Source organism: Medicago truncatula, chromosome 7, assembly GCF_003473485.1.
Source record: "Medicago truncatula cultivar Jemalong A17 chromosome 7, MtrunA17r5.0-ANR, whole genome shotgun sequence".
In the NCBI taxonomy this organism is placed as follows: domain Eukaryota; kingdom Viridiplantae; phylum Streptophyta; class Magnoliopsida; order Fabales; family Fabaceae; genus Medicago; species Medicago truncatula.
Genome location: NC_053048.1, coordinates 30,978,446 through 30,996,532, shown reverse-complemented (window position 1 = coordinate 30,996,532; position 18,087 = coordinate 30,978,446). Strand labels below are relative to the sequence as shown.

Genomic DNA, 18,087 nt, shown 5'->3' with positions numbered 1-18,087 from the left:
TTTCTTTCAAAAAAAAAAAAAACTTCAATATATTTAAGTGAAAATGAATTTAACAATAGATTCGATGCTAAATATTTAAAAAAAAAAAATAGATTCAAAGCTAAATATAAACATTTTGTTTCAATCTTAAAAAAAAAAAGAAAGTTTCAAATATAATCAATCATACAAACAAAGCCAATTTTTTCTTTTAAATTTATCCAAAAAGACTAAACTTCTTCAATCGTACAACTTGAAGTAGTATATTCCTTACCGTCTTCGTATTCTTCCTCTTTCCCGAATCAAACTTCAAAATTCACAATGTCAGCTATCAAAAGAGACCGTAACGGAAATCCTATCACCACCCCCACTCCAAACCCTACACCCTCACCACCAACACCAACTCCCATCAAAATCACCATCATCGACAACAACCTCCCTCACGATACCCACGACACCTACTCCATCACCTTCGACTCCACCTTCACAATCCAATCCCTCTTAACCTCCACACCCTCCGTCGTCGACACCTGGCTCCTCGAAACCCTCCGCCTCCACCCCCCATTCCCCGTCCTCGTCGGCCTCGACGTCGAATGGCGCCCCAATTTCAAACGCGGCCAATCCAACCCAACCGCCGTCCTCCAGCTCTGTATCAACAACCGCTGCCTCGTTTTCCAAATCATGCACTCCCCCTTCATCCCTGTTTCCCTCTTAAACTTCCTTGCTGACTCTAATAACAAATTCGTTGGTGTTGGAATCAAAGAAGATGTTGACAAGCTTATGAAAGATTATAATATTACCGTTTCGAATTACGTTGATTTGAGAAACCTTGCTGCTGAGGTCATGGATGATCATGAAATGTTGAAGACTGGGATTAAGAGTTTGACGCAAAAGGTGATTGGGAAAACTCTTGTGAAACCGAAGAAGGTTTCGATGAGTAGATGGGATTATCCTTGGCTTAATGTTGATCAGGTTAAATATGCTACTGTTGATGCTTTTGTTTCGTTTGAGATTGGTCGCCGTCTTTATTCAAAGCAGAATTGATTTCAATGATTCATGTATGTTCTGTGTTTGGTTTTGTTTTATCTTTGTGATTTTTCAGTGCTGTTATTTATACTTGAATGAATGTGTTAGATTTGGGGAATTTTTCTTGTGTGTTTGTTATGTGTGTTAATTACAGTTATTGTTTCTGGATGTTGGATTGAAGTCATTAAAACTTAAGATTTGATGGATTTATCATTTGTGCCTGTTTTTCTTTTCTTTGTCTACTTTTCTGTATGGTTAGTTTTTGGATTTGAAACTGTCGAATATGTTATTTCGTGTGTTTGATTCTCTGTTGGTTTGATGGATTGAGTTAAGATTGTGCCAGAATCTGAATTACATGCTAATTACTTAGGTAATCTGATACATAAGTGCTTATCTTATCCAAATGGGCTCTAATCTAGGTAGTTGCTTGAAATAAAAAAGTTCATGCTTAAAAGAGGAAGGAGATAGAGTTGAAAGTGTGGTAAGCTGATAGAGTGAAAGACTGTGAAAGTGAAAAGTTATTAAAATTGATGTCACCAGGAAAAACTTGTTAGAAATGGGTTAAGCAACTTCAATTGAGCTCACATGCTGATTATTAGGTAAATAATGAAAGATGAATGGTTTTTTTAGTAGGAAGGAATAAAAAACTTTATTGTGAATTTTAGAGTTATCATTTGACAATTGCTCCTCCCCTAGGGCGATGTTTAAAAATTTGGGAGTGAGAGCATCTTCAGTGAAATTTTTTTGTTGAGATTTTTAATGTTAAGAACTGCCCCAGATATTGGAATTTTTTTGAACAATAACTGCGTTTTGATTGACTTGTGAAGTGTGAACAACTTATCTGAGCTTATTGAGGTGGCACTTAACCGGGCCATTCGGGAGAGCTTAGAAAATATCTTGTGATATGCGAATAAGTTGTTGTATTCATCTAATTTTGATAAGATCTGTAAAATAGTTTCTGAAAATAGTTTTTTCTATCTTCTTTTTGACTATAAAACTCACTTATACATAAGTGCTTATCTTATCCAAAATGGGCTCTAAGTAGTTGCTTGCTTGAAATTAAAAGTGCATGCTTAATAGAGGAAGCAGGGGATAGAGTTTAAAGTGCAGTAAAATGATGGAGTGAAAGATTGTGAAAAGTTGTTAAAATTGATGTAACTAGGAAAAACTCATTAAACATGGGTTAATTAACTTCAATTGTGTTCACAGTTGAAGATGCTTTACAGAGGCGTTTGTTTTACAATAATCAAATTTGATTATAGCAGATATGCAGAACCTTGGTAGTTCAATTGACCAAGTGCTTGTTAAGTGAGATTCTGATCTCACATGCAACCCATATTGTCTTTACTCAGTTAAGCACATACATCTTTTTTTTGTTTCCCTTTGTACTCTTATTAAAAAGTTGAATCCAAACCATATCATGTCTTACTAGAGATTTACTTATAGTAGCATTTTTTTATGCTAATATCCTATGGTCAACATGCTGTTCCTGGAATGAAACTATCATTACTCTGTATTTTCCTTGACTGCATTATCGATTGATAACATTTATTATACAAGATAGATTTGTTCTTCAGAAATTCTACTACCATCAATCCATCGTGCATGCTATTAGGCAATCTTTAGTGGAAAATAAGACTAGCCGGGCTGGGACTCACCTTGCTACCATGAACATGCCAATAAGACTCGAATTTCATAAATGATTTCATTGTTTTGTACAGATGCCATCCGAAAGTGTTAAGCAGTCTCTGCTGTTTTTTTTTTCCCACTGTTTTTGGGGAAAAGTTTGTACATACAGATTATATTACTTTCCTCTGTTTCTAATCAATGCCAGAATTTAAAAGGATGGTACAAGACCCAGGTTGCTAGATAGCTACTTACAAAATAATAATGATTTCATAAATGATTTCATTGTTTTGTACAGATGCCATCCGAAAGTGTTAAGCAGTCTCCGCTGTTTTTTTTTTCCCACTGTTTTTGGGGAAAAGTTTGTACATACAGGTTATATTACTTTCCTCTGTTTCTAATCAATGCAAGAATTTAAAAGGATGTTACAAGACCCAGGTTGCTAGATAGCTACTTACAAAATAAGAACGAAGAATCTAGTAATTCTAATTTAACCTTTTTCACTAAGGTTGTAGAAATTTGTAAAGTAGCTTTACTAATAAGTGGTTGTATAAGTACAAATTTGATGTCATCGAAACAGTGTCTTGAGTAATTCATCTTGATTTTCAAAGGTTACAACTGCCCTTCAAATTCACTGAATCTCGAACTTTTGCGTTTTCAAAATCAACAATTCACTCCAACTTTAACCTTCTTGCTGGAGCTCCAAAAAAGGCAATGATGATCAACTTGTTCATATTGAAAATGACGACACAGAAGATGAATCCATGTAATTGAGAATTAACATAAACAATAGTGTTTCATTTGTGTTACAAGAACAAATTCTTTGTTGATCTAAATGAACCTAGGGTTCTTAAGGCATGTATTACACATATCTTGAATTCTTATTACGTAAATACAAGTGTTGTTGATACATAGGTTTGGTTTCTAAACCATGCACACCCCTAATCTTATTGCGTAAATACAAGTTTTGTTGATACATATCCTTTGTTTATACTTTATCTTCTTTTTAAAGGATCTGTCACGAGTTATGCGGGATCGAACATATGCTTGTACGAGGAAATGGTAATGTCTTATTGTATCTCGAGTAATACAAACTTGGAAAGTATTCATGTTTCTCTAAAGCATTGTCTTTACTTCATTTTTTCTTCTCTTTTATGTCTATGTTCTCAACTTATACATAGCATCCCATGAACCTTTCCACATTTTTTAATTTATACTGATAGGGGCACATAAGCTATCAATTGTTGAAGTCAAATTTCTCAATTGTAATTCCATAAGCTATTAATTGTTGAAGTCAAATTTCTCAAAAGTTCTAATGCAACAACTTTAATTGTGATGGTAAACTATTTTTTGTACTTAGTTCGGTTAGAGTTTATAAGCACATTCTCGAGCAAGGCACGTTTGTTTATGTTATGGTTATGAAAAGTAGTTCAAAAAATGGAGCTTTTTGTTCTTAGCAGATTAGATTGGAACATGAGTATTATCACTCCCTTTTCATTCCTTTCTTACTTCATCAAGGATGTGAATTTCTTTGTTCATATTTGAGAAAGATGTGAATTTCTTTGTTCAAGCACGGGTTAGTCAAATGTATGTTTTCTTATGAGTACGCGGGGCAAAGCTCGTAAATTGTTTACTATTTATTAGCCAAATCCAATCCATTCAAATCATAGAGGCAATTACTATTTATCGTTGTAATTCCAAGCTATTCAAATCGTCTTGCTATCTTGGCTTGTTTTTGTGCATAAGAGGTATGCATAATTCATTTTTCTGATGTTATTCTGTCATTCTTTGGTGTTTGTTTTTTCATGCAGGGTTGATTGCTAAGGATGACATGACACACATTTGATGCATGCGTAGCATACATGATGATAAATGATAATAAAGATCACATGGTTTTCCTTTGTTTTTCTCTGATTGGAACCATGAGACTATCTAATTTATGTTAGATTTCCCTATCTGTTGTGCCGGAACTTTTGTTTACTTTTATTTAGCTAATAACTTTCTTTCAACTTCTTGTTAACCAACTTTTATAAACCAATGTTTTGTTTGTTTCATTTATATGTTCTGTCACTTTTTCAATGTTTTTATGTTACTTATTTTTGTCGAAGAAAATAAAGGCTTCTTGTGGTTGTGCTTGTTACTATTATTATTATACAGAAACTAACTATCGATTCGTACATATTATTGGTGTGATGTCTACAATTTTGATGTTAGGATCACTAGCAGATAGCAGAATATCAAGTTCTAAACCGAACAACTCTGAATGCCCTGCTACCAGGTATATATAGTCACTCTTTTTTCTATTTGAATTGAATTTTTCGAAGTATTGTAAGATACTTAACGATATATAACTGTATTTTAGTGTGTAATGGTGTAATTTTATTTTGTCGGATGAAATGAACAAAATGAGAGATTCGAGTGTGACGCATTGATGTGTAGGTTTTATATTGTAGGGAGCTGAAAAATTTGTGTTGCATGTTTTAAACAAATTTGTATAGTATTATTTGTATTAGCATATGCATGTATTACTCTTAACGAGGGAACTAAAGATAGCATTGACATGGCATTGTATGATGTATTAGCATATGTATTACTCTTAACTTGAATCTCTTTATTTAAAAAATTTCTGAGGGGTGGGGGAGTAGAATCTAGGAAAATCAATTGGGTCCATTGGAATAAAGTGTGTCAAGAAAAAGAAGAGGGAGGGTCTGATTGCAAATGGTAGAGTGAGGAGAGAACAGTTCATTGTCATCTGGTATGCATGCATTTGGATACTGTGGGAAGGTCACAATGACTAAACTTTCAAATACAAAAATGGATCGTCGGAGACTTGGTTTGAAGAAATAAAGTTACTGTCATGGAAATGGTTAACTAGCAAGCTACGGGGGTGCAACTACACTTTCAATCTATGTTCTTTAAATCCTCTAGATTGTTTGGGGATAAAGATTACATAGGGGGAAATCTAGATATCAGAAAAAGTAGAAAAAGTTCCATCATAACTGTCTTAGCGGAGTTGTTGATGTGTAGTGTTAACTAGGCATCCTTTAATGTTCATCGTCGAATTGGTGTTAGCAATATGTCCCTTTAGTTGGGCTTCAATTTTGAATTAAAGATTACTTTGGAGTGTTTTTAATGTGCTTCAGGTATTTGTATCGGCTTGGACATGTGTTACTTCGACAATAGGGGTGGTTGTTCCTTGAGCAGCATTCTACATTATCTGCCGCAAATGTTTTTGCGCTCACTTTATTCAAGTTTTTATCAGCTTTTTTATCTTTAATTGGCTTCAGTTTAGCAGCTGTAGTGAGCACTTTGATCGGCGCAATTTGGTATTTTTATAGCAGGAGTTGGGCAAAACATGATGAGTAATGGCTTACTATCATATATCTTATGTTACCTTTATGTATTTGCAATTCTGGGCATAGCTAGTCTCAAATGTATAGATTTTTGGAGTAGTTGTAAGTGGAATTTAGTTGATTAGAGCTTGTGACACTTTCATTTAGTTTTGTATTTCCATTTGGTGGCACCACTGGTACCATTTTAATCTAATAAATTCTTTTTTGGCTTTTAAAAAAAATATATATGTCTTACCCAACCATGTCTCACCCAAACAAAAAATATCGCACAACTCAATAAATGGGTGATGAATAGCTGAAAAAGTAACGTGACACTCACTTTTTTTCCCATGGTATTCTACCATGCTATTGGTGAGCGGATCTTTGGAGATGCACTAAAGAGAAATAAATAAAAAGAGAGTAACAGTAGGGTACTGTATAATAATTCCACTAACTTTTCCTAAAAAAAATATCCACTTTAACTTCCCATTATATAATCTTTTTCTTTGAAATATATATAGACAAAATGACAAAACCATTATAAACTCCTAGACAAAGTAGATGTGTCGGAGTCAAACTTCAGTAATGATGACCGGCTTAACAATTTTAACATTTTTGTCCGTTGAACTAAGACTCATAGGACTATATATCCTTTATCTAATAATGTATTAAATGTTTAACTTTTCAAAGGAATAATATTCTTTATTTGAACGGCCAACTAATCTAAGGCTTACTTAGATACAAGCACAAATAATATTATTTAGAAAATTAAATGATAAATAAATTAGTCATATCATTCAATATTATTAAACCAATTTATCTTTTTAAAAATAAGCATTTTGTGAGTGTCCAAACTTTTTGCATTTAGGTTTGTTCCTAAGCAAGACTTTCTCCTAATCTCAAGAGTATTTTTTAATACTTACAATAATTTATCTATTGGAATTATTATGAACCGGTCTTCTATTCAATATTCAATACGAGTCATATGTTTTTGTCTCGTACATGTCGTGAAAATTCTGCACAATTTCATCTAGGGTAGAGCATCGGTCGGGTACGGATGGTTTTGGTTTGAAAATTGCCATAAGAGATGAAACCGATGACAGAAAAATAGGACCCATTTTCAACCGCTGAAGGCATCGATTTAGGCGGGTGACGGGTTGTGTCGGAGACGGTTTGCATGAGTGGGTTAAGGCAGTTTGATCAGAGGGAAGAAGGACATAGGAAGTCGCAAAAGTGCATGGAAAAATGAAGTAAAGTCTGCAAGTTGTATTATTAGGTATGCTAGGGTACATACTAAAAAGATAAGCTTTGACTGCATGCTCACTTTTTATTAGATGCACACATAATTTCAGACGGGTGTGGGTATCTGTGGTTTTAAATTTGCAAAACCGGGCCCGACCGTTCCAATCCACCCTCAACTGAACTATTTCATTTTAATACCTGAAACCCGTGACAACCCACCCGCATCACCCAACATTGTGTCGGTTATTCTTCTCAACCCTCATTTCATTCATTTGTGTTATGTTTTCACTCGTACACATTCTGATAACTCCGTAAAAGTCACGCATTCTACAATTGCTCCAACCCAACTACATTTAACTTAAAGAAAAGAAAGTCGTTTTTATTTTTGAAGGAATGAAAAGAAAGTCTTGTAAGTCATCTTTTAACTATACATGGGTCTCTTTGCATAGAAATATATCGAAATCTGCTTTTAATCGTACCTTGTACATTGACGATCACTCTCCCTACTCCTTTAATCGTGTCTTGTACATCCACGATCACTCTCCCAAATAATCAATACTCGAAATCCACCATCTTTCTCTCAGTCTTCTTCACCAGTAACTGCACATCCATCAACATGAGAAACTCCAACAATCCTACTCCCACACCAATGGTTCCAACACCCTACCTCATCACCTTTATTGACTACCACCTTCCTTACAACACCCATAAACTCTACGACATCACCATTGATTCAAACCGCAAAATCCAAACCGTCCTCACTTCTTCCTCTAACCACGTGGAAGCCTGGTTTATCGAAAACCTAATCCTCCCTGTCCCTTCCCCCATCATCGGCCTCCACATTGATCATCCACCCCCCCTACGTTTTTGCCTCTCTCTAATTACCTTGCAAGCCCTCACAACAGATTCATTGGTACTTAAAATATTGTATATTTTACGGGTACTTAAAATATTATTTATTTTATTTTATTTGTGTGTAATATTAAGATACTCGTACTATACCAATCTGCGGTGAATTTTATTCGTTGATATATACATACAGAATTTTAGTCTTCTTTAATTATAAATCTAACTTGAACAACGCCGACTAAATACACTGGTAGCTCAAAAAGTAACGCGACACTCACTTTTTTTCTAAATATCCCATGGTATTTTTCCATGCTATTGGTGAGCGGATCTTTGGAGATGCACTAAAGAGAAATATAAATAAAAAAAGACAGTAACAATAGAGTACTGTATAATAATTCCACTTTAACTTTCCGTAAAAAAATATCCACCTTAACTTCCCATTATATATCCTTTATCTAATAATGCATCAAATATTTAACTTTTCAAGAGAATGACATTCTTTATTTAAATTTTAAACTAATCCTATTATCTCACAGGAGTATTTTAACACTTACAGTAATTTTTTTTTGGTCAAGAACACTTACAGTAATTTATCTGTTGGAATTATTATTAACCGGTTTTCTATTCAACACGAGTCATTGTCACGTGTTTTTCTCCCTTACATGTCGTAAAATCTTTGCAGAATACCATTCATTTGTGTTTTGTTCTCACTCGTACACATTCTGATAACTCTGTAGAAGTCACTTATTCTACAATTGCTCCAACCCAACTACACTTAACTTAAATATGGATTTATTATGGAATGGGCCAATGAAAAGATAGTCGTTTTTATTTTTCTTTTAATTTTGAAGGAATGGAAAGAAAGTCTTGTAAGTCGTCTTTTAACTATACATGGGTCTCTTTGCATAGAAATATATCAAAAACTGCTTTTAATCATGCCTTGTACATCGACGATCACTCTCCCTACTCCTTTAACATGTCTTGTACATCCACGATCACTCTCCTTCCCCTGCTTAGCTCTCTATTAGTCCCTTTATATTCTCTCTTTCTGCCAAATAATCAAAACTTGAAATCCACCATCTTTCTCAGTCTTCTTCACCAATAACTGCACAACCATCAACATGAGAAACTCCAACCCCACTCCCACACCAATGGTTCCAACACCCTACCTCATCACCATTGTTGACTACCACCTTCCTTACAACACCCATAAACTCTACGACATCACCATCGATTCAAACCGAAAAATCCAAACCCTCCTCACTTCTTCTCCTGACCACGTGGATGCCTGGTTTATCGAAAACTTAATCCTCTCCTTCCCTTCCCCCATCATCGGCCTCCACATCAAACGGAGTCAATCAAACTCAGCCGCCACTCTCCAACTCTGCATCAACAACTTCTGCCTCGTTTTCCAGATCATCCACTCCCCCTACGTTTGTGCTTCGCTCTCTAACTACCTCGCAAGCCCTCACAACAGATTCATTGGTATCGGAATCAAAGCAGACGTTGTAAAGCTTCTAGAAGATCATGGTCTCCACTTGGCGAATTATGTTGATTTGCGTAACCTTGCTTCCCAGGTGTTGGGTGATCGAGAGATACTAAGGAGTAGTGAGCTTAAAACATTTGCAGAATGCCTGCTTGGGAAGATTGTTGAGAAGCCGCATAACATTTCTATGAGTAGGTGGGATAGTCAGTTGCTTAGTGCTGATCAGGTTAAGTATGCAACTGTTGATGCTTTTGTTTCATTTGAGATCGGTTGTCGTCTCTATTCTCGTCAGACTTGATTTCAATTATTCGTGTGTATTGTGTTTTGTATCGTTTTATCTTTGTGATTTTTTAGTGCTGTTATATATATGAGTGAATGTCTTAAAATTGGGTTTTCTGTTTTGTCAATGTTTGTGTTTGTGTATTTCAATTCAGAATTTTGTTTATGTCGAGTGGTCCTTCGATAATTCTGTGTTTGTGTCATTATTATGTATAGATTTTGGATTGAAGTTATTAAAACTTCAGATTTGAAGGATTTTTCAATTGTGCAAATTTTACTTTTCTTGCTTTATTTCTCTACTTATTTATATGTTTGATTCTCTGTGGGTGTGATCGATGGAGTTAGCATTAGGGCTGGACAAAAAACAGTCGACCGGCCCAAACCGTCCGATCCGAATGGCCCGTTGACTTGCGGGTCGGTTTAGATGGGTAAAGCGGTTTCAACGGGCTTGTAGATTCGGTTCTGTGTGGATTCGTACGGTCGGTTTCGGATTGTAAAAATTCAACCACGGTAACCCATTACCGACCGTGTATGCTGCATATACTCTAGCCTACTCTATATGTCCAGTACAATCCTATTAAAATTGGATAGAATATCACTCCTTGAGACACACAATGCTGACACATTCACATGCTAATAGTAATACTCTTTCTTTTTTTCTCATTATTCTTTCATTGACAGGTCCACTCACTCCAATCTCACGTTTTCAACTTTCCACACTTTCCCATCTCTTTTCTCTCTTTCCCATAATCCTTCTAGCTTCTGGCTTCTTCTTCTCCTCCACATAAACAAGCACCTTTTGTATTACAATGAAAAAAAATCATATTCCAAAAAGAAAAGAAAAAAATACAAGTTGACATTGTATCAAATTTGCTCAAGGCTTATAGAATAAACCTTCATTTATTAAAATATCAACAAACACAGGCGACACTTTCTCAGAGTCTCTGTATTTTATTGTTCAACAAATTCAACATCATTTAATGTGTTCTTCCTTCCCCTTTTTCATCTCAATATATCTATACTCTTTTATTGTTCAACAAATTCCTCATCTTTGAAGTGTTCTTCCATTCTCTCTTTCCATGTTTATTTTTTTCATCTCAGTCGCAAAATCAACCACCCAGAAGAAGAAAAAAACTCATCTCTGTTTTTTAGGCTTTGAAGAATCCGAAAAAACCGTCCGAGTAAACTGTCAACCGACAAAACCGATACCGAAGTTAACCGTTAGCTTAAACGGACGGAAATGGGTGATATATTCCCACCCGCGGTTTGCCTTCGGATTGAGGTTTTTCACCCGAAATCCGACCGAACCGACCGTTTGTCCAGCCCTAGTTAGCATGTGCCAGAATCTGAGTTACATGCTTATTAAAGAAGAATCGTTTTATTTAGTAAGAATGAATCGACAACTTTTAATGTGATTGAAGAGTTTTCATTTGACAATTGCTCCACTACTTGGGTGGTGTTCAAAAAGTTAGGACAAATAATATCTTCGATGGAATATTTTAATGAGATTTTTAAAACCAATAATTGTTTCGCTAATTCAAGTTATTTGACTATTCAAGAAAATTACAAACACACAACAAAATGCGTCACTAAGTTGAGATTTATAAAGCCAAGAACTGTTTTGCTAATTCAAGTTACTTGACTATTCAAGAAAATTACAAACACGCAACAAAATGCGCCGCTAAGCTGAGATTTTTAAAGCCAAGAACTGTTTCGCTAATTCAATTTACTTGACTCTTCAAGAAAATTACAAACACGCAATAAAATGTACCGCTAAGCTGGGATTTTTAAAGCCAAGAATTGTTTCTCTAATTCAAGTTACTTTACTATTCAAGAAAATTACAAACACACGCAACAAAATGTTCTGCTAAGCTGAGATTTTTAACGTCAAGAACTGTTTCGCTAATTCAAGTTACTTGACTATTCAAAAAAATTACAAACAGGCAACAAAATGCACTGCTAAGCTGAGATTTTTAAAGCCAACAACTATTTCGCTACTTCAAGTTACTTAACTATTCAAGAAAATTACAAACAAATGCGCCGCTAACTTTTTGTAGAGCAAAACCAATTATCTAAATTTATATTTGTAAACCTAGAAGATACAACATTGCAAACCAGTTCTTATTAATGTTTGTATGTGTGACTGCCACGTATGTTATTGAGGTTTCGTCTACAAGTATGTTTGGATGGACTTATGAAAACATATCTGAGATTCTTTAATGGTAGCACTTAATAATAGTGTTTTGGAGAGCTTAGGAAATATCTTTTCTGACACATTTATAAGTTGTTTTTAACTAATTTCAAACACTCTTCTGTTAATCAATATGACGTTTTGCAAATACCTCCCCTCAAATTTTGCACTTATGTGCAAAATGCCCCTTAAACTTGAAAATTTATATTTTTTTTCTTATTACTTGGCTATTCATTTATAACTTGATGCTGTTTAACTTTTAATTTTCTTCATGTGATCCTTCTTCAACAATCAACGTGTCATTTTAATTTTACAGAATTCAAGTATTTGGTCCCAAAGTCAAGTTTAAAGAATTCCTACATTAAGCAGCACACTATAAAGCATAAAACTTCCTACACTTATCAACGAGAAACCTTGGGATGGATCTATATATACAAAATCCTTCGATTGAAAGTTATAGAAGTGAATGAAACCTCCATATGCTTGAAAACAAAGCAAACATTATTAGGGAAAAAGCACTTCCAATAATTTTCTTCACTCAAAATTGCTTGAAAACAGAGCTAAACACAATGGTCAATGTTCTCATCCATATGCAAATTATCTCTCATCATGTATAATTGAAAGAATGCATATGCATTGAAAAGAGAATCACATATAATATCAAACTAAACATTACAAATGTTCAAAGTTTGACATGATAGTATTGAGAATTCATATGACATAGATGCTGACATTAAAAAAATTACAAAGTATCAAAATAACATAGCACAACTAAACATAACATTTCAAAAAGCTCATGAGTTCTTTCTTTTAATGATACTTTAGAAACAATTTTTTTTTTCATCAATCAACTCAAAGCAATAAGTGTCTTCAATCTCCAAATTGCAATCTTTCTTAAAGCTAACGGTTAATTGTTTGCCTTTAATATCTTTTGAGTCAAGTATAAGAAAAAAATATATAAATTTTCATGTTCGGAGGGCATTTTGCACATAAGTGCAAAACTTCAGGGGGGTATTTGCAAAACGTCATGTTGATTAACATAAGAATTTGACGAAGGGGATAAATTGATTAACGTTGCGCAATTTCAAGGGGTAATTGAAATTTTGTTAATTTCAAGGGGGTAATTGACGAAACTTACAATTTCAGGGAGACAATTGCCTATTTACTCATTATTAATTACTTGATTTTTCAATTTTACCCTAAAGTTAATTAATATCACTTTCATCACTTTAGAGTCAATATATTTGACTAAGCATTTATGGTAATGATGATTACATCAATACATGGAGTCAATATCATTTTCTCTCGTTCATTTATACATTTTTTTAATGAGAGCTTCTACGGTGCAGTCAGGAAACTGACTTTTTTGAAAAAGTTAATTTTGATTTTAATGTTTGATTCATTTTTAAATTGTTGATTACTGATTAATGATCAATAGTATATTCATCTAGTAATGCTTGCAACATCTTGGACTTACAGGTACTATTTTATCGTTGGAATCTTTAACATGCAAATAAAGTTGATGATATTATGTGATAGTCTTAGGTGTTACACTTTGTAGGATGTTACACTTAGAACAAGGTATGATAAAATTATATTAAGTGTAGTCTTGTTAACCTGATGAATTGATGATACTATGAGGGCTGAACTTTTGATGCCATTCTATAAACAGTAGGGTGTTACTCATTACATTTTTGATGTTATAGTGTTAACTTCACCAAAAAAGTCATTCTTATGACTTCACCATAGAATTTTCTTTTTTTAATTTGTTGGAAAGTACTCCATCCGTTTCAAAATATAAGCAAATTTTAGTTTTTAGGTTCATTCAATTAATGATGTATATGATCCATATTATGAACCACATACATTATTAATTGAATGAATCTAAAAAGTAAAATTTACTTATATTTTGAGACGGAGGGAGTATCAAAATGGTCAATCAATTTATGGGACAAATGAAGTATTATTATTTGGGAAATATAAGACATTGATTAATGGAATAAAAATAGAAGGGAAATGTTAACTTGTCAAGGCACAAGTTAAGAAATCAAAGATAGAAATATTTTGTTGGAAATTGTGTATTCAATATTCAAGAAATTGGAAATCTAATCTTTTCAAAACATAATTTATGATTTAATTCTATTTTTAGATTCTTAACTTGTGTCCTTACGCACAAGTTAACACTACCTAAAATAGAAATGTTGTTTTAGAAAGTGGTGAAAAATATTGAATTTAACTTCTTTGTTTTGAAGAAAGTGAATATAACTTCTTAAATGTTTAAAAATTATACTACAACCGTCCTTAATTATAAGACCCTTTTGAGATTTTTTTTTATCTCTTTTTATAAGATCTCTTTGTTATTTTAAACTACATTAATTATTTCTTTATCTACATACCCCGATTTATTATACATCTTTTTTTTTAATCAACAATAAATACAAGTTGAAAATATAAACTAACTCTCTTTTTTAAGATAAAATTGTAAAAACAATAGCGATCACAACAACTTCAATACAAAATGGTCTTATTGTTTTCTTAATAGCTATATGAATTTTTAAAGGGAAATGCTACTAAGTATGCTTAGGATACTTCTTAAAAAGTTTAAAATAGAAACTTTTATCTTAGAATTTATGTATTTAACACATTAAAGCAACAAACTTTTTTCACGAATAAAATTTATGACCCGTTTTTAAAAACTTGTTCCAACTTCCAAACTTTCAACATTGAGGTTTAATTTTTGTTTCTCAATTCATAAATTAGAGGACAGATTACCAAGAACAAAGTAAATGAGGTAGCTTTTCCACTTCTCAATTCACTTCCTTTTTTCACATTAAATACACATTCGTTCTTCACATTTCTCTACAATAATTCCCCATTCTTCCATCTTCCTATCAGTTTCACTATCCCACACCCATCACCATGAGAACCAACAACCCCAATTCAACACCAACAGTTGCAACACCCTACCTCATCACTCTAGTTGACCACCACCACCTTCCCATGGACCACCACAACCTCTACGACATCACCATCGACTCAAACTACACAATCCAAACCCTCCTCACCTCCACTCCTGACCTCGTGGACGATTGGTTTATCGTAAACAGAATCCTTTCCTTCTCTTCTCCCATCATCGGCCTCCACATTGAACGGAGTCCATCAAACTCAGCAGCCACTCTCACCCTCTGCATTAACAACTTCTGCCTCGTTTACCAAATCTTCCACTCCCCCTATCTTAACGCCTCCCTCTCCAACTACCTTTCTAACCCTAACAACAGATTCGTTGGGGTTGGAGCAAAAGAAGATGTTAAGGAGCTTCTAAAAAATCATGATCTCCACTTGGCAAATTATGTTAATTTGCATTCCCTTGCTGCCTATGTGTTGGATGATCAAGAGATGTTGAGGGGTGAGATTAATACATTAGCGGAACGTGTTCTTAGGAAAACTGTTAAGAAGCCGCATTGGGTTTCGATGAGTAGGTGGGATAATCCTTGGCTCAGTGCTATTCAGGTTAAATTTGCAACTGTTGATGCTTTTGTTTCCTTTGAGATTGGTCGTCGTCTCTATTCTCATCCATGTCTTAGAAAGCCTAGTTCTAAGAATATCTCCAATGGATTCATTTTTAGATTTTTAAAGTTTGGAACTGCCTCAAAACTGGTTTTACTACTAGTGTTAGCATGTGTGATTGCCAGATATAATGGGAGTTTCTTATCCTAAAAACTATGTTTGGATGGACTTATGAAGAACTTATCTAACCAGGAGTGTTTGGGAGAACTAAGAAAAAAAATCTTTATGGTTTCATTTGGATTGATTTATTTTGAATTTATGTGAGCTTATCTACTAGGTCGTTGTAATGATGTTTCTTTATGGATGCATATGCCATTTTTTAATAAGCTATTGCTTTGAGCTTAAACATTTATCTATCAACTATATGTTCCTTAAAAAAAAAAATCTATCAACTATATGTAATTTTATGAACATTTTGACAGAATATAACCTCAAACTACCAAGATGACAATATTTGGAATAATGTTTACATTTTGAAAGATGTATTGAAATGTAAAATGCAACATATGATGCAGAACTGGGTGGAACTATATAAAAATCTGTCAAACAAAGATCTATGAGCAACATCAACAAATAGGAGACAAGTAGCATAACTTCATCTAAAATGAACTTTAACTGTTCATGAAACAACTGAGTTATTATTCTCTCTTAACTGGTAAGAGTTTCTGCACTCAAAAAGCAATTACTTGAGTAGATTCGCATTTTCGCAATTGTTGTACTAGTTTTAAGGGAACTTACTCTCTTGTTCCAATGGTTTAAGCCATAAAAATTTGAAAGGGTTCTACATTTTTATGTAGTTCCTCTGACTTTGTTTATAAGCGAAAAAGAACCAAACTTAATGGCAACATTACCCGAACAAAAATCCTTATCTATTCACAAAAACACATTGCCCATGGAAGGGGCAGTTAATTGTTGTTGTCAGATCATTTATCTCCAACGGTGAACCCATAAGAACAAATGGTTTAAGGGATAAGGACTTCGAACTAACTGATTTTCAACACTGAGGAAGAGTTACATATTTAAGTAAAATTGAATATGAATTGGTTTGTGATTAAACATTTGAACTGGCTTAGACAATCATCAAAATTCGATCAAAACTATCGAGTTTGTAGTGAATTTTTGATTTGTTACATTCTTATAAATTACAGAATGAAAATTTTTCCGAGAGAAGAAATCAGTGTATGATCAATGGTTTTTGAGTGACAAAGTAGTTTTGAATGCTATGAAATGGTTAAAATGCCGAGGGATTAGAATAGAGTATTGTTAGTAATGCATGCCTTGAATCGTTAGTGAATCGGGTCCGGTTTATCACAACCGAGATTTATTAAACATGAGAATCCTCTCTACTCTTCTCTCTATAGGCCGTCATCACCACCTTGCTCATTCCTCAAGGGATTTGTGCAAACTTGATATTGAATCAAAGCTCACCGCGAATCTTGTGAGACATCCTCCTTCGGAGATGTAATCCTCTCTCTTTTCTCTCTCATTTTTGCTGCAAGTTTGACCCTTTTCAAACGAGGTGCGATTATTCTTTCTTTGGTGCTCTAAGTTCTCTGTAGGAAAGTAGTTGATCATTGTTGTGGGTATGTTTATTCTTTCTCTTGTCGATCTTCAGAATGGTGGCATTTGGGGCTGTTGAGTTTGAACTATAGGTTGCAAAATCCTATACGCGACCGCGACCTTGACCGTGACAGTTGTTTAAAACCTTGGCTACTCTACTATGGATAGAAATTGTGGTCTCCAATGCCTCTTCCAAAAATAGAAAAATGACTTATCATACTCCTTATCCTTAAGAGTCTGCTTTTGTCATTTTCCAACTCCATACATGCTCATTTTTCCGTCATTGTATATTGCAAAACAATTCCAAAATCATCAAGGAAGATCATAGATGGACATGGACGTTGTTCTCCTGATCCATCATCATACAAATGATAGTATTCTCCACAACGCATGATACTTGACAGCCTTTATTTTCTTTCCATGTTGAATAGGTTTTAAAAAACGGTCCGTTACCGAGAAAAAAACCGCGACAAAAAGGTATTGGTAGCCGACGTTACCGTTTTTCACCGTATTTATGGAGTGAACAAAAATCACGAAGAAATGCCGTTACAGCCCCGACGAAACACCGCTACGGCCGCAAAAAAATGCCGTTCATGACGATAGACATAGAATCCGGATATTTTTTTCAATTGAGATAGATGAAAATCATATTTTTAGTACATATTTGATCATAAATTACACAGTGTTATCTCTTTATCTAGTTTAGAACTCCAAATCTATCTCTAGTTTAAGTTATTTACATTAGTATTATTATTTAAGAGTTGTGCAATGTTGTGATTAATTCACACCGCGACAACCGCAATTTGTATCGCAACAACCGGCCGAAATTGCAAAATCCTATACGCGACCGCGACCTTGACCGTGATAGTTGTTTAAAACCTTGGCTACTCTACTATGGATAGAAATTGTGGTCTCCAATGCCTCTTCCAAAAATAGAAAAATGACTTATCATA

The 18,087-nt window shown here is 34.2% G+C and overlaps 3 protein-coding genes across 8 annotated transcripts; all 3 read left to right on the top strand.

Annotated features, from left to right (window-relative positions):
* Positions 1-206: 206 nt before the first annotated feature.
* LOC112416502 (Werner Syndrome-like exonuclease) lies at positions 207-6,174 on the top strand. 6 transcript variants are annotated; one of them, XM_039827560.1, is made up of 3 exons: positions 207-948; positions 4,855-4,906; positions 5,772-6,174. In XM_039827560.1, the coding sequence occupies exons 1-3, from the start codon at positions 298-300 to the stop codon at positions 5,903-5,905; spliced, it is 837 nt and encodes a 278-aa protein (XP_039683494.1). In that variant the 5' UTR covers positions 207-297; the 3' UTR covers positions 5,906-6,174. The 6 variants fall into 6 exon arrangements, 5 of the variants coding, with proteins under 5 accessions (XP_039683494.1, XP_024626177.1, XP_024626178.1 ...); XM_024770409.2 differs by lacking the exons at positions 4,855-4,906; positions 5,772-6,174 and adding exons at positions 3,641-3,690; positions 4,440-4,836; XR_003007036.2 differs by having other exon boundaries at positions 208-948; positions 4,843-4,906.
* Positions 6,175-8,973: 2,799 nt separating this feature from the next.
* LOC112416371 (uncharacterized) lies at positions 8,974-9,982 on the top strand. Its single transcript, XM_024769979.2, has one exon. It carries the CDS (start codon positions 9,173-9,175, stop codon positions 9,833-9,835), a length of 663 nt encoding a protein of 220 aa, XP_024625747.1. The 5' UTR covers positions 8,974-9,172; the 3' UTR covers positions 9,836-9,982.
* Positions 9,983-14,926: 4,944 nt separating this feature from the next.
* LOC112416654 (uncharacterized) lies at positions 14,927-15,724 on the top strand. Its single transcript, XM_024770954.1, has one exon. It carries the CDS (start codon positions 14,927-14,929, stop codon positions 15,722-15,724), a length of 798 nt encoding a protein of 265 aa, XP_024626722.1.
* The last annotated feature ends 2,363 nt before the right edge of the window (positions 15,725-18,087 follow it).